Source organism: Somniosus microcephalus, chromosome 32 (assembly GCF_052327205.1).
Source record: "Somniosus microcephalus isolate GS21.2 chromosome 32, FLI_Smic_1.0, whole genome shotgun sequence".
Classification (NCBI taxonomy): Eukaryota; Metazoa; Chordata; class Chondrichthyes; order Squaliformes; family Somniosidae; genus Somniosus; species Somniosus microcephalus.
In genome coordinates this window covers 19069191-19091147 of record NC_141018.1, presented here as the reverse complement: position 1 = coordinate 19091147, position 21957 = coordinate 19069191, and the positions used below count along the sequence as shown (strand labels likewise).

The window sequence follows — 21957 nt, the reverse complement described above, 5'->3', positions numbered from 1 at the left end:
TTCTTTTTGCCATCCTTCCTTCCAACAACAACTTACATTTATGTAACGTATTTAATGTAGCAAGACGTCCCAGGGCGCTTAACAAGAGCGATATCAGTAAAAACGTTTGTGACCCCGAGCCACCGAAGGAGTTATTAGGACAGGTGACCAAAAGCTTGGTCAAAGAGGTAGGTTTTAAGGAGCGTCTTAAAGGAGGAAAGAGAGGTCGCGAGGCAGAGAGGTTTAGGCAGGGAATTCCAGAGCTTAGAGCTTATCAGCTGAAGGCACGGCCGCCAATGTTGGAACGATTAAAATCAGGGATGTTCAAGAGGCCAGAATTAGAGGAGTGCAGATATCTCAGGGTTGTAGGGCTGGAGGAGATTACAGAGATAGGGAGGGGGCGAGGCCATGGAGGGATTTGAAAATCAAGGATGAGAATTTTGAAATCGAGGCGTTGTTTAACCGGGAGCCAATGTAGGTCAGCGAGCACAGGGGTGATGGGCGAATGGGACATGGTGTGAGTTAGGACACTGGCAGCGGGCACAGGGGTGATGGGCGAACGGGACTTGGTGCGAGTTAGGACACTGGCAGCGAGCACAGGGGTGATGGGCGAACGGGACTTGGTGCGAGTTAGGACACGGGCAGCGAGCACAGGGGGTGATGGGCGAACGGGACTTGGTGCGAGTTAGGACACGGGCAGCGAGCACAGGGGGTGATGGGCGAACGGGACTTGGTGCGAGTTAGGACACGGGCAGCGAGCACAGGGGGTGATGGGCGAACGGGACTTGGTGCGAGTTAGGACACGGGCAGCGAGCACAGGGGGTGATGGGCGAACGGGACTTGGTGTGAGTTAGGACACTGGGCAGCGAGCACAGGGGGTGATGGGCGAACGGGACTTGGTGTGAGTTAGGACACTGGCAGTCGAGTTTTGGATAGCCTTGAGTTTACGTAGGGTAGAACGTGGGAGGCCGGCCAGGAGTGCGTTGGAATAGTCAAGTCTAGAGGTAACAAAGGCATGGATGAGGGTTTCAGCAGCAGATGAGCTGAGGCAGGAGCGGAGTCGAACAGAGATGGAAATAGGCGGTCTTTGTGATGGCACGGATATGTGGTCGGAAGCTCAAATATGACACCAAGTCTGGTTCAGCCTCAGACAGATGCCAGGGAGAGGGATGGAGTCGGTGGCTAGGGAACGGAGTTTGTGGCGGGGACTGAAAACAATGGCTTCGGTCTTCCCAATATTTAGTTGCAGGAAATTTCTACTCATCCAGAACTGGATGTTGGACATTTAGTGGAGGGGTCGAGAGAAGTGATAGTGAGGTAGAGCTGGGTGTTGTCAGCATACGTGTGGAAACTGATGCTGTGTTTTCGGATGATGTGGCCAAGGGGCAACATGTAGATGAGAAATAGCAGTGGGCCAAAGATAGATCCTTGGGGGACACCAGAGGTAACAATGCAGGAGCGGGAAGAGAAGCCACTGCAGGTGATTCTCTGGCTACGATTCGATAGATAGGAATGGAACCAGGCGAGTGCAGTCCCACCCACTGGATGATGGTGGAGAGGCGTTGAAGGAGGATGGAGTGGTCAACTGTGTCAAATTCTGCAGACAGGTCAAGAAGGACAAGGAGGGATAGTTTACATTTATCACAGTCACAAAGGATGTCATTTGTGACTTTGATAAGAGCTGTTTCGGTACTGTGGTAGGGGTGGAAACCTGATTGGAGGGATTCAAACTTGGAGCTCTGGGAAAGATGCGCACGGATTTGGGAGGCGACAACACATTCAAGGACTTTGGAGAGGAAAGGGAGGTTGGAGATGGGGCGGTAGTTTGCAAGGACGGAGGGGTCAAGGGTTGTTTTTTTGAGGAGGAGGGTGATGAAAGCAGGTTTGAAGGGGAAGGGAACAGTGCCTGAGGAGAGAGAACCATTAACAATATCAGCTAACATGGGAGTCAGGAAGGGAAGTTGGGTGGTCAGCAGTTTAGTGGGAATAGGGTCGAGGGAGCAGGAGGTGGATCTCATGGACAGGATGAGCTCGGAGAGGGCATATGGGGAGATAGGAGAGAAACTAGAGACAATATGAGTTCAGGGCTAGGACGGGGGGAACCTTAGAGGAATAGAATGGATACTTGAAAAGGAAATATTTGGGGAAAGAGCAGGGGAGTGGGACTAATTGGTAGCTCTTTCAGAAAGCCGGCACAGGCATGATGGGCTGAATTTTCTGTGCCGTGTGTACAAAGTATTACAAAGTATTTACAGCACAGAAACAGGCCATTCGGCCCAACTGGTCTCTGCTGGTGTTTATGCTCCACACGAGCCTCCTCCCACCTTTCTTCGATTAACCCCATCAACATATCCTTCTGTTCCTTTCTCCCTCATGTGCTTATCTACCTTCCCCTTATGATTCTATATCAGTCCTCAGGACCGTTACAAAGAACATGACATTTTTCAGGGAGTGGGTCAGCAATCACCTCTGATGGTCGGACTGTACTGTACTTACCGAGCCTGCTGTGCCACATTGCAGGTCATACATACACCCCATTTGGCAGCAATATACTCGGCAAACTTAAAACATGTGAAGACGGAAGTGCAGGGCCAGATGCTGTTCCCTAAGGGTAGGCAAGGCTCGAATTAAATGGTGTCATATGGTAGCACGCTATGGGCGGTTGTTTTAAAAGACAGACTTACATTTCTATAGCGCCTTTCACGACCACCGGACGTCTCAAAGCGCTTTACAGCCAATGAAGTACTTTTTGAAGTGTAGTCACTGTTGTAATGTAGGAGATGCGGCAGACAGTTTAATGGAGGGGTCGAGAGAAGTGGTGGTGAGGTAGAGCTGGGTGTCGTCAGCGTACGTGTGGAAACGGACGCCGTGTTTTCGGATGATGTGGCCAAGGGGCAGCATGTAGATGAGAAATAGCAGGGGGCCAAGGATAGATCCTTGGGGGACACCAGAGGTTAACAGTGCGGGAGCGGGAAGAGAAGCCGTTACAGGTGATTCTCTGGCTACGATTAGCTAGATAAGAATGGAACCAGGCGAGTGCAGTCCCACCCAGCTGGACGACGGTGGAGAGGCCTTGGAGGAGCATGTCAAAGGCTGTAGACAGCTCGAGAAGGACACAGCAAGCTCCCACAAACAGCAATGTGATAATGACCAGATAATCTGTGTTTTAGTGATGTTGATTGAGGAATATTGGCCAGGGCACCGGGGAGAACTCCCCTGCTTTTATTCAAAATAGCGACACGGAATATTTTACATCCACCTGAGAGAGCAGACGGGGCCTCGGTTTAACGTCTCATCTGAAAGACGGCACCTCCGACAGTGCAGCACTCCCTCAGCACTGGCACTGGGAGTGTCAGCCTGGTTTGTTGTGCTCAAGTCTTGGAGTGGGGACTGTGAACCTTCTGACGTAAAAGCCAGGGTGCTAGCAACCATTCAGGTTGGTTTAATTAGCAATTGGAACAAATGACAAAACGAGGCAGTCAAGGAAAAGAGCCTGACCTTCAGAGGGAGGACTGGGTGTCAGAACGACCGGCGACAGGCGGCGTTAGGACCTCGCGGAGCCCAGGCGCCTCTTCAATGTGCGGCGGAACTTTCCATAAAGAAAGTTGGTTTTTTTTCTTCTCTCTCAGTTGCATGTGAGTTAACTTCCGGGGATTCCGGGGATTTTCCTGAGGCCCCTGAAGCGAGTGTAAATGGTTGCTGCTGATGGCGAGGAGGAGGCTGCTGCTCAGCCCCAGCTCTAGGTGCGGGTGAGACCCTGTGGAGAGCTACCTGTCCCCCCCCACCCCCTGGAGACTGTGTCCAGGGTGTCCCCAAGCACCGCTCCCGATGCCGGCTGTTCCCAGAGCGATCCCCGTCTTCCCAGGTGAGTGCCCGGGATCACTTGTCAATTTCAGGGGCCAATGCAGAGAAACCGCTGCAAGTTTGGAGTTGAAATCCCCCCCATTCCTAAAATGTAACTAACACCCAGCTGATTCTGACCGACCCTTTCCCTGCAATAATACTGAGAGCACAGAGCCGGCTGAAGAGAGAGCTGGGTGAATCTGCTTAACGGAGTGGTGAGAGTGGGAATTTGGCATTTATGGGGCAACAGCAAATATATACATAATACAGAATAATTAATTAGCTCTAAGGGGGATAAATTAAAATGAACTAAATAAAAGATACCAACATTAAAGGGATCCGAGTTACATTACATAAAAATCTGGTTTACATAAATAAATAAATAAATAAATAATTAGGAATAAGGGGATGCTAAACTAAAAACATATATAAGCAAAGCTGGGTGGGCGTGTGTGCTGTGAGGAGGATGCCGAGAAACTCCAGTATGATTTGGATAGGTTGGGTGATTGGGCAGAGGCATGGCAGATGCAATATAACGTGGATAAATGCGAGGTTATCCACTTTGGTGTCAAAAACAGGAAGGCAGATTATTATCTGAATGGCAATAGATTGGGAGAAGGGGAAGTGCAACGAGACCTGGGTGTCCTTGTGCACCAGTCGCTGGAAGTAAGCATGCAGGTGCAGCAGGCGGTTAAGAAGGCAAATGGTATGTTGGCCTTCGTAGCGAGAGGGTTTGAGTACAGGAACAAGGATGTCTTGCTGCAGTTGTACAGGGCCTTGGTGAGACCACATCTTGAGTATTGTGTGCAGTTTTGGTCGCCTTATCTGAGGAAGGATGTTCTTGCCATGGAGGAAGTGCAGCGAAGATTCACCAGGCTGATATCTGGGATGGCAGGAATGACGTATGAGGAGAGATTGGGTCGATTGGGCTTATACTCATTGGAGTTTAGAAGAACGAGAGGGGATCTCATTGAAACTTATAAAATTCTGACAGGACTGGACAGACTAGATGCAGGAAGGATGTTCCCGATGGCCGGGGAGTCCAGAACCAGGGGCCACAGTCTAAGGATAAGGGGTAAGCCATTTAGGACAGAGATGAGGAGGAATTTCTTCACCCAGAGAGTGGTGAACCTGTGGAATTCTCTACCACAGAAGGCAGTTGAGGCCAATTCATTAAATATATTCAAGAAGGAGTTAGATATATTTCTTAAGGCTAAAGGGATCAAGGGATATGGGGAGAAAGCAGGGACCGGGTACTGAATTTGGATGATCAGCCATGATCTCATTGAATGGCGGAGCAGGCTCGAGGGGCCGAATGGCCTACTCCTGCTCCTATCTTCTATGTTTCTATAACATATATAAGCAAAGTGATGGGACAGCTGAGACCCGTTGCCTGCAATTCCTGTGCCATGTGGGAACTCCAGGAGGCTTCATGTGTCCTGGATAACCACGTGTGCAGGAAGTGCCTCCAGTTGCTCGAACTCAAGCTCCGGGTTTCTGAGCTTGAGGAGCGGTTGGAGTCACAGCGGGGCGGACGGGAGGCTGAGAATTCCCTGGAGCGCACGTTCCAGGAGCTGGTCACCCCCCTCACCCCCTGCAGCTACTGAGAGTCCAGGAGGACAGTGAGTGAGTGGGTGGCCATCCGGCAGGGTAGGAAGAGGCAGGCAGCGCAGGAATCCTCCAGATGTACGTAACTGCCCAGAGTGTGGTAAATGAGGTTGGGTTAAGTAGCCACATGGACTCATGATGTAGTGCCAATAGCTGAGACCTGGCTCAAACAATGGGAGGAATGGCCACTTAATATTCCTGGTTGCAATGTATCCAGGAAAGACTGGGAAGGGGAAAAGGAGAGGGGGGGGGTGGCAGTATTGATCGAGGATACTGTCACAGCACTGGAAAGGGATAATGTACTTGAGGGTTCAAAGACAAAATCTATTTGGAGATTTAATAGAGGTGTTCAAAACCTTAAAGGGTCTTGAGAGAGGAGAAATAACAGCAGACAATGCTGGAAGCATTCAGCAGGCCAGGCAGCATCCGTGGAGAGAGAAACAGAGTTAACGTTTCATCTGATGAAGGGTCCCAGACCTGAAACGTTAACTCCGTTTCTCTGCCTGGCCTGCTGAGTGCTTCCAGCGTTAGTTCAGATTTCCAGCATCCGCAGTATTTTGCTATTGTAAATGAGGAGAAACTGTTTTCACTGGCAGGAGGGTCGGTAAGCAGAGGACACAGATTTAAGTTAATTGGCAAATGAACCAGAGGTGACGTGAGGGAAAAAATTACACCGTGAGTTGTTATGATCTGGAATGCACTTTCAAAAGGGAATTGGATAAATACTTGGAAAAATAAAAACAATTGCAGGGCTATGGGGAAAGAGTAGGGGAGTGGGACTAATTGGAGAGTTCTTTCAAAGAGCACGATGTCCTCTTTCTGTGTTGCATTGTTCTATGATTCAATGATTCACTGGGTCTGTGCTTCAGAGCAAAGTGGGGCTGGGTCAGGGAAGATGTCCCATCAGGTGCGATACCCAGGCTTGCCCAGTACTGAGGAGAGGTGTGGGGCGGGCATTTTGCTCCTGCCTGGTGTTCTGGTTTAGGATCGGTTGCAGATGGGCACCAAGTGTCCCTGGTGTCAGCCGTGGCTCAGTGGGTGGCACACTCGCCTCTGATTCAGGCGGTTGGGGGTTCAAGCCCCACTCCCGAGACTTGAGCACTTAAATCCGGGCTGACGCTCCCAGTGCCAGTGCTGAGGGGGGAGCGCTGCATTGTCGGAGGTGCCGTCTTTCGGATGAGAGGTTAAACCGAGGCCCCGTCTGCCCTCTCTCAAGGTGGACATTAAAGATCCCCGGCACTGTTTTGAAGAAGAGCAGGGGGTTCTCCCCGGTGTCCTGGCCAATATTTATCCCTCAATCAACATCATTAAAACAGATTATCACATTGTTATTTGTGTGTAAATTGGCTGCTGCGTTTCCTGTATGACAACAGTGACTAAATTTCAAAAAATACTTTGTTGGCTGTAAAGTGCTTTGGGATGTACTGAGGTAGGAAAAGGCGCTACATAAATCTTTCTTTTAAATACAAACTGATTGCTTGCTATGATAAGGATATACTGAGAAGTAGGTTTATAGCCATGTCTGAGGGGTCATTTCAAATTCCCTTTTAGGGGGGGCTAACATTTTGAATTAGCTAATGATTTGAATTAAGCAACATCAGTAACCCAGCAAAGTGAGACTGTGGTGCTTAAAAACTGAATTATCAGAGAACTTGTACTGGGCGACTGTGAATTAAGAGTCGACTGTTAATAATAAAAACTGGTATGAAGAAGAGGTGGGAAGCAACTTCGTGCCAAAGTTCATTCAGATTGTATTCTGCCCTTTGTGGTTGTGTGTGATTATAGTTTAAGCCCTCGTTGCTAGGTGTACAGTGCCGGCTGCATACGTGTGTGTGATCGCTCCATATACACAGTCTAGGTATTGCATGTGAACAGGTAGTTTGCACATTGTGCATGGTGGGGACTGCGTGTCTATATTGTGGGTCGTGTGCGTGGTTTAATCTTTAAATGTAGGTCATGGCCTGTGTGTAGATGGTTGAGGTTTGATGTATTCACTGCAGGCTGCATAGCCATGGCGGGAGCCATATGTACCTAGTGTGGGTAATAAGGGTCGCATGTACATAGTATACTCTGCAAATACATAGGGGGAGCTGCATACACACATTAATATTGTGCATACCATTAATCGTCGAACTATAATCATAGAATGATGCAGCAAAGAAGGAGGCCATTCAGCCCATCGTGCCCGTGTCGGCTCTTTGAATGGGCTCTCCAATTAGTCCCACTCCCCCGCTCTTTTCCCCACAGCACTGCAAAATTTTCCTTTTCAAGTATATATCCAATCCCCTTTTTAAAGTTACCATTGAATCTGCTTCCAACACCCTTTTTAGGTAGTGCATTCCAGATCATCATAAATCGCTGCATTTAAAAAACAAATTCTCATTTGCCAATGATCTTAAACCTGTGTCCTCTGGTTACCGCCCCTCCTGCCAGTGGAAACGGTTTCTCCCTATCTACTCTATCAAAATCTTTCATAATTTTGAATGCCTCTATTAAATCTCCCCTTAACCTTCTCTGCTCTAAGGAGAACAATCCCAGCTTCTCTCACCTCTCCATCATTCCTGCTATCATTCTGGCAAATCTCCTCTGCACTCTCCCAATATTTATCCCTCAATCAATATAACAAAAAAAAATGATCTGGTCATCATCACATTACTGTTTTGTGGGAGCTTGCTGTGCGCAAATTGGCTGCTGCATTTCTCACATTACAACAGTGACTCCACTTCAAAAAACTTCATTGGCTGTAAAGCGCTCTGAGACGTCTGGTGGTCGTGAAAGATGCTATAGAAATGTAAGTCTTTTTTTGTTCTAACTAGTGATTTACTGTAGATTCCTTGCTTTTGTACGCTAAGGGGGAGAAATTCGGTTGGTTAGCGCCTCCAGGGGGTGCTAATGGGGCGCTAGGAACTTAGCGCCCAAGTGTGGCGATTTTGGTGCCGCTCGCAAAATTGACCAGTTGTTTTGCGGCGGCACTAAACCCTACCGCCACGATCTCCTGCGTCCACAGAGCATGACGTCAGTCGAGCGTGCAACGTCCCGGTAGCGCCCCGGACCAGATATTGAGTCGCGCCCCCTGCCTTAGAGCCTGCCTTTAGGAACGACAGGTAGAGGGGAACGTTTTCAAGTCGGGAAGGGGCTGGGGGAGCGCTATCTAAAGGCGGGGCGCTTCCTGCCTTTTCTTGTCGGGAACATTTTTGGTACACGCAGGTTGAGAGGGAGAGAGACGTTTGGAGAGATTTAACACTGTCCCAAGGAGTTTGGTCCTGAGCACCATTTTTGAGGTTCCTAAGTGCCAAGCTCTTTCCCTGAGCCTATCCATTAGTGCTTCCAACACAATTGCTTTCGAGGTCTCGCCAGGCCGAGATTCAAGGCTGCAATGAGCAGGGTGTGGCTGGCCAGCAAGATGGCCCCTCCCCTTTAAGAACTGGATGGCACCAGTCTGTCTGGCTTCCATGGTAACGGACATCGCCTGAGTTTCGGTAGCGTTCTGAGGTAGCGCCTCGCTCCCTGACGTTAGCACCTTAAGAGAGGTGTGTAGCGCCTGATTTAGCGCTCAAATCACCTCCAGGGGCAAGAGAGGCGAATTTTGCAATCGGAGGCGATAATTAGCACCGGGCGCTAAACATTGCGATACCCAATTTTTCCCCCAAGCCTCTAATTTTCAAGCCCAAGGTCCCGTAAGCTTTTTTTTTAACAGCTTTATTGACTTGTCCTGCCACCTTCAAAAATTTGTAAATGTGAACCCCCAGATCTCTCTCTTCCTACATCCCCTTTAACACAGTGCGGCTGCTGTGAGCTACATGTGGCAATGATGGCAAGATGCTTGTACGCTGGGTGGGGGGGGGGGTTGGGGGAGGTGCTATGGGCCGTGGGTGCATAGTGTGGGTACTGAGGGCTGTGTGTACATGTTGTGGCAGTGCACAGTGCTGATGGTATGTGTGTGTGTATACTGTGAGCACCAAAGCCTGCATCTGGAATCCCCTCCCTGCCTCTCTCTCCGCCTTTTAAGACGCTCCTTTTGAAACCTACTTCTTTGACCTGCCCTATTCTTTCACTGGGCTGATCCAGCAGAAAGAAAAAAATCTTTAAAAATAGTCTCTTGCCACAGTACCTTTTTTTAGTGAAGCGGTTTTGAAATGACTGAACACTGGGTACAAATGGGTTACAGGACCAGGTGCTGTGACTTACCGAAAGAAGCTTCGAGTGGCTTTGGACCTCAAACCACACGGCCAAACAGAAAGTGGTTTATTTCTCTGTAAAGCACCTTTTCTCCATTTTATTTTATTCATGCTATATATGGTATTATATTATCTGATTGTAGTTAACTTTTCTTTTTTCTGTGCAAAGGCAAAGTGTATCCACAGATACTGCTGAGTGTTTCCAGCATTTTTGTCTTGTTTCAGACTTCCAGCATCCGCAGTATTTTGCCTTTAGTTTTACAGTCTGAATTTTGAATGGCCCAGAAATTAGGTCCGGGGGCTTGCCGCGCGTGCAAGCCCCCGATGTGCACTTACCCGGCGCGCTGACATTTCAATCCTGGCCCGCATTGCATTTCCTGTCACTGGCCCGCTTCGGGTCCTGCCGCGCTGTGCGTGCGTGACCCAGCGGCGTACTTAGTGCGATGAGCCGGCTGGGATCACGTGAGCACTGGGCAACCAATGGGAGGTTGCAAAAGTTCATTCATGAGTTTGATAGTAAGAGCTGTCAAACTCATGAAAACTCCTGGCCCCAAAACACTACTTAAACTTGAAAGAAAATTTTAAAAACATCGCACTACTTAAACGAACTATAAATAACTGTAAAAAACTATTTTAAACAATAATTTTAAATTTTGAAAAAAATTATATAAAAAATCGGGGCTAAAAATACACTTACCTTACTGTAAAGTCTTCAAAAATAATGAACCTGTGGAAAAATTTTCTAATTTTACTTAATAGACCACTTACCTGTTAAAAGTAAGTACTTACGGCTGCTTTTTTCACGTGTAAAAACCGGGGTCTTTTCCCCACGGGCAACTCTTCAAAAAAAGGGAAGTTCAGCGCGCACGCGCTACCTGAAACCTCGCACGCGTTCCGCCTCTTAACCCCTTGGGTCAGAGGAGAGGAAATGCCGGTTTTCCCCGCATGCGCTGTGCATACTGAAAACCGGCAATTCCTCCGGGCCCACGCGTGAGTACCCCGTCCGTACTCGCGCGTTGGGACAGGAATTACTGGCCCCATGTGTTTGATCAGATCAGCAGCAGCTGGCACTTTTTATAACCCATTCCAAATGGCGATAGTCGTGTGAGGTACTGATGGAGATGCCTGGTAAAAGAACACATTAAACTTGAAATAAAAACAGAAAATGCTGGAAACACTCAGCGGGTCAGGCAGCATCTGCGGAGAGAGAAACAAAGTTAATGTTTCAGGTCGATGACCCTTCGTCAGAACTGGAAAAAGTTGGAGATGGAACAGGTTTTTTAGCAAGTGTAGGGGCAGGGAAAGTGGGGGAGGGGAGGAAAGAACAAAAGGGAAGGTCTGTGATAGGATGGAAGGCAGGAGAGATTAAGACAAAAGGGATGATGGTGCAAGGCAAAAGGAGATGGTAATGGGACAAGTTAAGAAACAAGAGGAGTCTAGATGAAGTGTAAATGACAATGGCTGAATGATCGACAGCTGCCATGTGAGAGCGAGAAAAACAAAATGGAAAAAAAAGTTTGGGGCCGAGGTTATGGTCTGAAATTGTTGAACTCGATGTTGAGTCCAGAAGGCTGTAAAGTGCCTAATTGAAAGATGAGGTGCTGTTCCTCGAGCTTACGTTGGGCTTCATTGGAACAGTGTAAGAGGCCGAGGACGGAGAGGTCCGAGTGGGAGTGAAGCGGAGAATTAAAGTGACAGGCCACCGGAAGCTTGAATGCTATGATCCAGTGTTCCCTTAAATCTTTCACATTGGGGTAGAGGTCGAGCAGATGGTTTGTACTTGCACTTCTTAGTATCCGTTTCCAATTTAACCTGAATCCAGAAACTTGAAAAAGAGGGAATGTCGTAGAAATTGGGTAAGTATAGCTGTTCAAGTCATGTAAACTAATGACATTTAAGTCAGAAGGCAATGGTCATTCAACCTCAGGGCCTCATTTTAAAATATCTTAACAGTTAATGATAAATATCCTTTTTTGGCTTTTCAATATCATATATATTCAATCTCTATATAATATGTGGAAAGTCTTGCATATAGCATGCACTTTGTGTCACACTTGCTTCCCGTTGTACATTCTCTGTCACAATCTCCGTCACACTTCATTGATAACATCCGCATTGTTATAAAACGGCATGCCCTCTAATCTACAGGGGAACATTATCCACTAGAGTCAGAGTCATAGAGGCACAGAAGGAGGCCATTCGGCCCATCGAGTCCGTGCCGGCTCTCTGTAGAGCAATCCAGTCAGTCCCATTCCCCCGCTCTATCCCCGTAGCCCTGCAAGTTTATTTCCCTCAAGTGCCTATCCAGTCTCTCCTTGAAAACATTGAGTGTCTCCGCTTCCACCACTTCCGTCGGCAGCGAGTTCCAGGTCCTCACCACTCGCTGCGTAAAAAAAGTTTTCCCTCACGTCCCCCCGTATCTCTTGCCCAAAACCTTAAATCTGTGTCCCCTAGTCCTTGTACCATCAACTAATGGGAACAGCCTTTCCCCGTCTAGCCTATCCAAACCCGTCATAATCTTGTACACCTCTATCAAATCACCCCTCAACCTCCTTTGCTCTAATGAAAACAAATCCAGCTTCTCCAACCTGTCCTTGAAGCTAAGATCCCCCATCCCCGGAACCATTCTGGTAAGTCTCCTCTGCACCCTCTCAAGGGCCTTCACATCCTTCCTAAAGTGTGGTGACCAGAACTGGCCGCAATACTCTAGTTGTGGCCTAACCAGCGCTTTATAAAGGTTCAGCATAACTTCTCTCCTTTTGTACTCCATACCTAATTTTCTACTTCTGTACTCAAACACTAATTGACCTCCTAGTGACCCCAAGAGGAATTAGCATGCAGCTGATCTCAGGGTGTGCCTGTTTAGAACTGTTAGAGCTTGTGGCCTTCAGACAGTAGTCCAGATTACATGCTGGCTCGCCTTAGCAGCAGAATAATGCATTGTGTCTTTTCCATGTGAAACAGTGCATCCTCTTGACAGTGAGCATTGCCACGGGAGATCCGCTAGTTTGCATTTATTTAAACCAGCAGAGTGTTGAAGACATCGTGCAGAGGCAGTTGCTTGGAGGAGTTGCAGAGCACTGACGGTTAGATGGAGTTGAGTTATTGTCTCTAACAATATCGCTAGCTCGGGATGCTTCTGTGGGGGACTACGGTCTCCCGCGTAAAGAAATAGGCAACACAGCGAGCTATAAGAAATAGGTCTTTACTCCAACTCTCACAATACAGTACTGAATTCATGAAGCCCACGAACCTGTGATGACTCACGGATTGGTCACCTGCTGGAACCTGATTGGTTTTCCTTCTATCAGCAGCAGGCAAGTCTGAACGTGCCTTATTCCTCTCAGCTTGCAACTGTCTTGCGGGGGGAGGGGAATACAGCAGTTAAAAGGGGATTATACAGGTTTATCGACATACACACAGTGTTTCCCCAATGTGGCATACGCCCCCCCCAGAATCCTCGTTAACTGTAAAAATCAGTCTCTGCGGAGGTTTGACCAAGCGGCTGTAGTAGCCATCTGGCGTGTGAGGAGGGCTGTCTGGGAGGTCGGCCGGTTGGTTCGTCGGCTGGTCTGGCGGCTGGTCTGCCGGTGGGCTGGCTGGACGGGCTCCCGGCGAAGGTGGGGCGGCGGCCGGGAAGTAGGGTTCTGGCGTGTCTTGGTCCTCTTGTGGGGCCGTCGCCAACGCGGGAGGTCTGCCCTGCCGTGGGGGAAGAGCCGGCCGAAACGGGAAGCTGAGGTCCAGGTGCGCCGGTTTGAGGCGGTCTACTGAAATAAGGTCCGGCTTCCCGCCGACATCGATAAGAAAAGCTTTGTCCCCCGTCTCCAATACTGGGAAGGGGCTGGTGTATGGTGCCTGCAGCGGGCCTGTGTGCGTGTCCCGGCGAACGAAGACAAACTCCGCATGTCGTAAGTCTCGAGGCACGTAGGACAGCTGCGGGCCGTGTTGCGAAGTGGGCACTGGACGGAATTGCTGGGCCGCGTCCTGGTGCAGGGAAAGCTGTCTGGCGGCCGACCACGGCTCCGTTGTCAGGGGGAGTAAGTCGCCTGGTACTCTGAGCGGTTGGCCGTAGACCATCTCGGCCGCAGAGGCGCGGAGGTCCTCTTTGGGCGCAGTACGCAATCCCAGGAGAACCCAGGGTAGTTTGTCGATCCAGTTGGTGTCGGCCAGGCTGGCGCGGAGGGAGGCTTTCAAAGAACGATGAAAGCGCTCACAGAGCCCGTTGGCCTGCGGGTGGTAGGCTGTTGTCCTGTGCAACTTGGTGCCGAGGCCGGCGATGATGGCATTCCACAAGTGGGAGGTGAACTGGGGGCCTCTGTCCGAGGATATGTCGGTCGGCACGCCGAACCGGGCCACCCATGCCGAGACGAATGCTCGCGCGACGTCGGTCGTGGTGGTGGAGGCGAGGGGAACCACCTCGGGCCATCTGGTGGTGCGGTCGACGATCGTGAGCAGGTGTGTAAAACCGTGCGACGGCGGCAAGGGGCCTACCAGATCGACGTGGACGTGGTCGAAACGCCGCTCTGGCAGCGGGAAACACTCCAATGGCGCCTTGGTGTGCTGCTGGACCTTAGCGCGCTGACACGGCACGCATGTGTTGGTCCAGCCTCTCACATCCTTGTGGAGTCCAGGCCAGACGAACTTGGCGGACATAAGTTTCTGAGACGCACGCATCCCTGGATGTGAAAGGCCATGTATGATGTCGAAAACTCGCTTGCGCCAGGCGGATGGAACGACCGGCCTAGGTGAGGGGACTGAGACGTCGCACAGGAGGGTTGTGCCGGCTGCGTGGAAGTGGATGTCGGCCAGGGTGAGGCTGGTAGTTGACGTCCTGAGGGCCTGGATCTCCGCGTCGGCAGCCTGGTCTCTCACCATGCTGGCATAGTCGACACCCAGGAGCACTGCGTGGAGCGAGGGTCTTGAGAGGCAGTCGGCCACCAAATTGTCCTTGCCGGCGACGTGGCGGATGTCCGTGGTGAACTCCGAGATGAAGTTGAGTTGGCGCTGTTGGCGCGCGGACCAGGGTTCGGTTACTTTGGCCATGGCGAAAGTGAGCGGCTTGTGGTCCACGAATGCGGTGAACGGCCGGCCTTCCAGAAGGAAACGGAAGTGCCGGATTGCCAGGAACAGGGCCAGGAGCTCTCTGCCGAACGTGCTGCAGGCCTGCTCGTTCTTGCGTAGCTGTCGGCTGAAAAATGCCAGTGGCTGCCACGCGCCTTCGACCCACTGTTGCTGGACGGCGCTGACGGCGTAATCCGAGGCGTCCGTGGTGAGGGCGGTCTTGGCGCCCGGGATGGGGTGGGCCAGTAGTGTGGCGTTGGCCAAGGCGCTTTTGGTCTGGTGGAAGGCTGTCGCCATCTCGCTGGACCAGGTGAGTTGCTCTTTGCCCGTTTTGCCCCTGGTGGCTTCGTAGAGGGGGCGCATGAGTGCAGCGGCCTTGGGCATGAACCGGTGATAGAAATTGACCATCCCCAAAAATTCCTGCAGTGCCTTAACCGAGGTGGGCTGGGGAAAGTCCGCCACCGCCTGCACCTTGGAAGGTAGGGGAATGGTTCCCCTTGGCGAGATTCTGTGGCCGAGAAAGTCAATTTGGGCTGCTCCGAACTGGCATTTGGCCGGGTTGACGATTATCCCGTGTTCGCTGAGGCGCTGGAAAAGGGAGCGCAAATGCGCGATGTGCTCGGCCTTGCTGGTACTGGCCACGAGGATATCGTCCAGATAGACGAACAGGAAACTCCGGTCCCGTAGGACGGAGTCCATGAGCCGTTGGAAGGCCTGTGCGGCGTTCTTAAGCCCAAAGGGCATGCGCAGGAACTCGAACAGTCCGAAGGGGGTGATGACCGCCATCTTCTGGACATCTGCGTGGTGGACGGGGACCTGATGGTAGCCGCGAATCAGGTCGACCTTGGAAAAGACGGACTTTCCTGCTAGGTGTGCTGAGAAGTCTTGGATGTGTGGAATGGGGTATCTATCGGGCGTGGTGGCGTCGTTGAGCCGTCTGTAGTCGCCGCAAGGGCGCCAGCCACCGCCCGGCTTGGGCACAATGTGGAGGGGGGACGACCAAGGGCTGTTCGAGCGGCGGATGATGCCCAGTTTTTCCATTGTGGCGAATTCTTCCTTGGCCACCGCCATCTTGGCTGGGTCCATGCGTCTGGCTCGAGCGAACACTGGTGGTCCCGTAGTGGTGGTGTGGTGCTCGACCCCATGCTTGGCTGCCGCGGCTGAAAAGGTCGGTTGTGTGAGCCTCGGGAAATCTGCGAGTAGGCGGGCGTAGTCGTCATGCGCCGGGGCGGAGCAGGACCCGACGAGGGCCGGGCTGTTGCTCTGCTGGCAGGCCAGTGAAGCGAAAGTTGCTGCGTCGATCAGGCGCCTATTGCGGACGTCGACCAGGAGTCCGTGGGCGCAAAGAAAATCGGCGCCCAGCAAAGGATGTGCCACTGAGGCCGTCACGCAATCCCATGTAAATCGCTGGCCGTTGAAACAAACCTCGGCCCGTCGCTTTCCGAAAGTAGCGATGGCTGCACCATTTGCCGCCACGAGGGGTGGGCCGCTGCGGCCTGCCTGGATGTCGAGCTGGGAGGCAGGAATTATGCTGCATTGGGCTCCGATGTCGCAAAGGAATCTGCGCCCTGAAAGAGAGTCGGTTATGTACAGCAGTTTACCTGTGGTGCCGATGGCCATTGTGGCGGCGGGGGTGCGGTCAAGCGGGCCTAGGCGGCGGTGCGGGACTGGTGCGTTGGGCCGGGCGGCCATCTTGGTTTGATCGAAAGAGCAGGGTGCTCTGCAGCGTTGGGCCTTGTGGCCGAAACGCGCGTGGTAGTAGCATAGTTCTGCGGCCTGGCGTGGCGGCGCGTGCTCGGTGGTGTCGGGGAGCCTCGCGGCTGCACAGCCGAGTTGGGCGACGGCGAAAACTTTGTCCGCGGCGGCTGCCAGTTGTACGCAGTCCGTGATCGGGGACCCCGCGAGGGCAGTCTGTACCTGCTGAGGAAGCACGCTGAGGAAAAGGGCCCGAAACAAAAAGCACTGCGGTTCAGAGCCCAGGAGCGCAAGCATCCGGCTCATCAACTGGGTCGGGGTAGAATCGCCGAGGCCTGGTAGTGAGAGAAGCCTGCGGGCCCTCTCCTCCTTGGACAGGCCGTAAGCCTGCAGCAAGCGGCCCTTAATGGTTGAGTACTTGCCGGTCTGTGGTGGGTTCCCCAACAGGTCGAGAACTTCGGCGGCGGTAGAGCTTGCTCGTGCTGAGACTACATGGAGGTACCTTTCTTCATCGTCTTGAACCCTGCGAAGGGTGAATTGGGCCTCCGAGTGCGCGAACCAAGCTGGTGCTTGGTGTTCCCAGAAGGTGGGGAGCTTCAAGGATGCGGCGCCGGCCGACATCAGGCTGCTGCTGGTTGCCATCGGGTCGTTGCTGGCCTCTGTAGGGGCTGCGTGAGTCGGGGGCTTCGGCCGCCGACATTCGGGGTCACCAATGTGGGGGACTACGGTCTCCCGCGTAAAGAAATAGGCAACACAGCGAGCTACAAGAAATAGGTCTTTACTCCAACTCTCTCAATACAGTACTGAATTCGTGAAGCCCGCGAACCTGTGATGACTCACGGATTGGTCACCTGCTGGAACCTGATTGGTTTTCCTTCTATCAGCAGCAGGCAAGTCTGAACGTGCCTTATTCCTCTCAGCTTGCAACTGTCTTGCGGGGGGAGGGGAATACAGCAGTTAAAAGGGGATTATACAGATTTATCTACATACACACAGTGTTTCCCCAATGTGGCAACACTTCAGTGATTATGCCCGTTCCACTTTGCATGCTCCCTCCCACTTGTTGGAGCCAATCCGCCTGATGCGGTCAACAGCGCTCGCTATCTGAATGGAAAAATAGTCAAAGGCATTGAGAATTGGTTTGCAACTGATTGATAGACCTGTACAATTGAGTAATATTGAAAAGAGGTTTAAGTTGTTTGGTAGGAGATAGAAAGCACAATTCAATAAAAACGGGGAGATTGATGAGTCAGTTCAAGATTAACCAAGCATGAGAAGAGAACAGTTAGGAAATATCTTGCAACATCGTCCACATTCTTGTGATCTTCTTTGTTTAAAAGGGAGTGGGACTTCAAACAAATAGCAAAGCTTAAAGAGTGTGTCGCCCGTTAAGGGAACGTGTGTAAATGTAGTAAGTTTTGAAACACTGCAAATAATAACTCTGGGGGAAGCTGTTCCATGTGCACTTCATATATAGAGTGTCAGCAGTGGCTCAGTGGGCAGCACCCTCGCCTCTGAGTCAGAAGGTCGTGGGTTCAAGTCCCACTCCAGAGAGTTGAGCACAAAAATCTAGGCTGACACGCCCAGTGCAGTACTGAGATTGTGCTGCATTGTCGGAGGTGCCGTCTTTCAGATGAGACGTTAAACCGAGGCCCCGTCTGCTCTCTCGGGTGGATGTAAAAGATTCCAAGCCACTATTTCGAAGAAGAGCAGGGGGGAGTTCTCCCTGGTGTCCTGGCCAATATTTATCCCTCAATCAACATCACAAAAAACAGATTATCTGGCCATTATCACATTGCACATTTGTGGGAGCTTGCTGTGCGCTAATTGGCTGCTGCGTTTCCCACATTATAACAGTGACTCCACTTCAAAAGTATTTGATTGGCTGTAAAGCGCTTTGCGACGTCCTGAGGTGATGATGGGCGCTATATAAATGCAACTCGTAACATTTTTAATAGTGTGGATTGGAGGGAAAAGTAAGACTGATTTGCACTGTTGGGAAAACAAATCACATGATTATCATTAAAATGTGCTTTACGTTCAGTAAATATTGTTAGAAAATCCCCTCTTTAAAAAAAAAAAAATCAGATTTCCTATGGTGCAGGTCATTCTAAATCAGGTGCTATGTTGTTTTATAAGGACAGGGATGCTGCACCATGTAATATACAGTGTATTATTCTGTTAAGGTGCAGCAGCGTCCCTTTAAAACCGCAGCACTGATGGTGCCTGGTATGAGGAAATACAAATACAGAGAAAGACTTGGGGTAAAAAAAACTGGGGCTGCTTTCATTAGCATAGAAGAGATTACAGGGTGATTTGATAGTGGAATGGGGACAGGGTAGATGGGCACAATACTGCGTCCAGTGCTTGAGAGGGTCTAGAATGAGGCGCGTAGACCTAAGATTAAATATAAAAGATTTAGAACAGCGAGCAGGAGAAGCTCTTTTGCACCAAAGTGTTGTGGAATGCGATATTGGAGCGAGTGATTGAAGCAGAGATCATGTCAACATTTAAGGATAAGAGGAAGAAGAAGCTTAGATAAATGGTTGAAGAAAATGGGCATAAGAGTATGAGAACAGGGCTGGCATATAGGATTAGGACTACTGCACGTGTGGATTGGTTGGGCCGAATGGCTGGTTTCTGTATTATCATTTCTATGTTCAAGTAAATGTGCTTTCCTTGCCTCAGGCTGCAGCTAGGAAGCACCAGCATTTTAAGATTGTCTGGAATGTGATGTCTACACATGCTTTTAATATAGAGGATCTCCTGTGATATTGATTACAGTGGGGCAGAGGCGGGGGAGGGGCGGTTGCTGGAGTGTGGAAGGGATGCGCCTTTCCAGGGAAAGAAATTGGAAAGAAGTTTCAAAGAGCTCTTCCCAGAATGGTTTAAGCTTGGTTCCTGGAAAATAATTGGGGAATTTTCCTTACTCATTGAAACTAAATAGTAGGCGCCACTGCTGCACAATTAAGCCTTTGTGTGAACCATGGCTTTTTTATTGAATGCTTAATATGAACAAGAACAACCTGCATTTATATTGCACTTTTAACGTGTACAAATGTCCCATCAAAGAGGGGTAAACGAGGAGGCCGAGCCAGAGTGGGAGATATCAAGAAGGGTGACCAAAAGCTTGGTCAAAGGGATGGGTTTTAAGGAGCATCTTCTAGGAAGAGAGGGAGTTGGAGAGGCAGAGGGATTTTAGTCGGGGGGGGGGGGGGGGATTTCAGAGCATAGGCCTATACAGCTGAAGGCATGGCCACCAATAATAGTGTAAAGAGTCTAGAGTTAGAGGATCAGAGAATTCTGGGGTGGGGAGGGGCTGTAAAGCTGGAGGAGGTTACAGAGATAGCGGGGGGTGGGGGGGGGGGGGGCGCGAGGCGAAGAAGGGATTTAAACATGGGTAGTTAAGACTGTTAAGGTGTTCGAAGACCGAGGCTTTTCATTGCGGTTGAAGCATTGTGGGAATTGTAAGCACAGGTGATTGTTGGGAGATGTCGTTCGGTCTGCTTTTTCCTTTCTTGCACAACAACAACAGCAACTTGCATTTATATAGCACCCTCTGGAGTTCCTTTCTTTTCCACTCCTGCCCCGTGGATGGTGGCTCTTGCTGGGGTACAGGTCCAAGCTGCCGTAACCCTTCCGCACTGCACGCAAGTGTATGTGCGTGAGACTTTCGGCAGGCAGCTCAACTACAGCCAAATCAGATCCTGTCCTCATCTGCACTGCCAACAGGACTCACTGGAGACTAATCACGAGCAGGAACCCAGCATGACTTTCTTTCCCTCTCTCTCTCTCTCTCTCTCTCACTTCCCAGCCTAGAGATTCTGAGGCCCATTTTGCATGTCTAATGCTTGCTGGTTTCTCATTTACAACTCCGAGACAGAGACCTGCTTGTACCATTAGTGAATATACCAGTGGAAAGGTAATGCTTAATATTTCCTAGTAAATTACCCGTGACATTGCTCGCATCAGTTGATGAATATAAGCTTTTCTTGTGTGTGTGTATATACAAGATGGTGACAGAGTTTGGATGGGGGGAGGGCGGGGGGGTGCACGGAGAAGAGACTTTGGAAACTCACTCCAGAGTCGCCTAGTGTCCAGAGCCTGCAACTGTGTCCTGACAGTTGCCAGAAGAAAATTGATTGGGGAAATAGTTGACATGGTGACTCGCAACAATAAATCGTTAACATTTCTGGCTCGTGCTTTTGTGTTATCAACGTGAAAAAGCTTTTGGACAGAACGTGCGGGCCTCGTGCCAGATTTTTTTAACCAGCATATCGATGAGCTGCTGCTTTGCGAGTGCCTCGTTGAATGGGCCTTTCGGGTCCCTGTAGTCTTTGGGAGCAAGGGAAGAATTGGCCGTGGTGCTCGGCACACCTGATCTGTGGCAGACACAGGAAACTCTCGTTTAAACGGCACCTAAATATCTGGGATTCTCTATTAACCGGCAAAATTCATACTCCGAAAACAACACCTCAATAACCGGAAATGTTGCCGAGTCCGAGTCTCCTGCGATGGTCGAGTTAGTCAGTGGGGGGTAGTTCTCCAAACTGCCACTACTTGGCTTCTTGGCGCTGTCGGAAGTCCGAACACCTCAATAACAGGAGTCTGACTCTTTGTTTGTTAAAAATAGCCTCGGTAGATAACCCTCTCCGTCATCCGGAATTTTTAATCAACCGGCACCATCTCGGTCCCATCGGTGCCGGATACCAGAGAGTTTCCTGTAGAATTGAAAAGCGAAGAAATTATGTTAAACTTAGGGCTCTTTTTTTTTTAAAGGAAATACTGAGGAGTGACCTGATAGAGGACTTTAAAATTATGAATCGGTTTGATAAGGTAGCCGTAGAGAGAAGTTTCCACTTGCGGGCGAGACCATAAATATAAGGTAGTCATTAATAAATCCAGTAAGGAATTCAGGAGGAACCTCTTTACCCAGAAGGTGGTTAGAATGTGGAACTCGCTACCACAGGGAGTGGTTGAGGTGAATAGCACAACTGCATTTAAGGGGAAGTTAGTACATGAGGGGGAAAAAGAAATAGAAGAATATATTGATGGGGTTAGATGAAGAGGGGTGGGAGGGGCATAAACCAGAGTGATGGGCCCTGGGAGCAGTGGGGCCAAGTGGCCTGTTTCTGTCTGCACTCTATGTAATTCAAATAAATTGTCACCAATTGACCGCATTGACTTCTCCGTTCTGATCTCTGACCTGTGCTCCCATCAAATGAGGCTCTACACACACCGAGCTCGACATTTACACTGCAGGGCAAAGCTGGACCTCACTCGCTATGGGTATCCCAATGCTGTCTTATCCCAGGCATTGCTCCTGCTTTCAGTATCGGAGAAGGTAGCACATGAGCCCTAAAGTCCAACTTTCCTAAACCGATTGGCAACTTGGGGGGTGATTTTGTGAATGGAGGCGCGTTGGAGGCGGGACTCCCACTTGTCGGGTTTCAGTCCCGCCTCCACCAACTTCTGGCCAACCCACGCTACTTTCCCTTGATTGACCTTGTTAAGCCCACCCAGCGGGTTTAGCAGGCCAATTAAGGGAAAGCCGGTTGCAGAGCACGTCAGCGTTTGACATTTCATCTGTCAA

General features: G+C 50.4%; 1 protein-coding gene across 3 annotated transcripts in view; it reads left to right on the top strand.

The window, feature by feature from the left end:
* The first annotated feature begins 3483 nt into the window (after nt 1–3483).
* Nucleotides 3484–21957, top strand: part of malt3 (MALT paracaspase 3) — a 156521-nt gene continuing 138047 nt past the window's right edge. For 2 of the 3 annotated variants that reach the window (XM_085972196.1, XM_085972195.1), the window contains exon 1: nt 3485–3844. In XM_085972196.1, coding sequence (XP_085828322.1) covers nt 3808–3844 — 37 coding nt within the window. In that variant the 5' untranslated portion in view covers nt 3485–3807. Of the gene's footprint in view, nt 3845–21957 lie in introns of all 3 variants that reach the window. The other variant, XM_085972197.1, reaches the window with a different exon arrangement.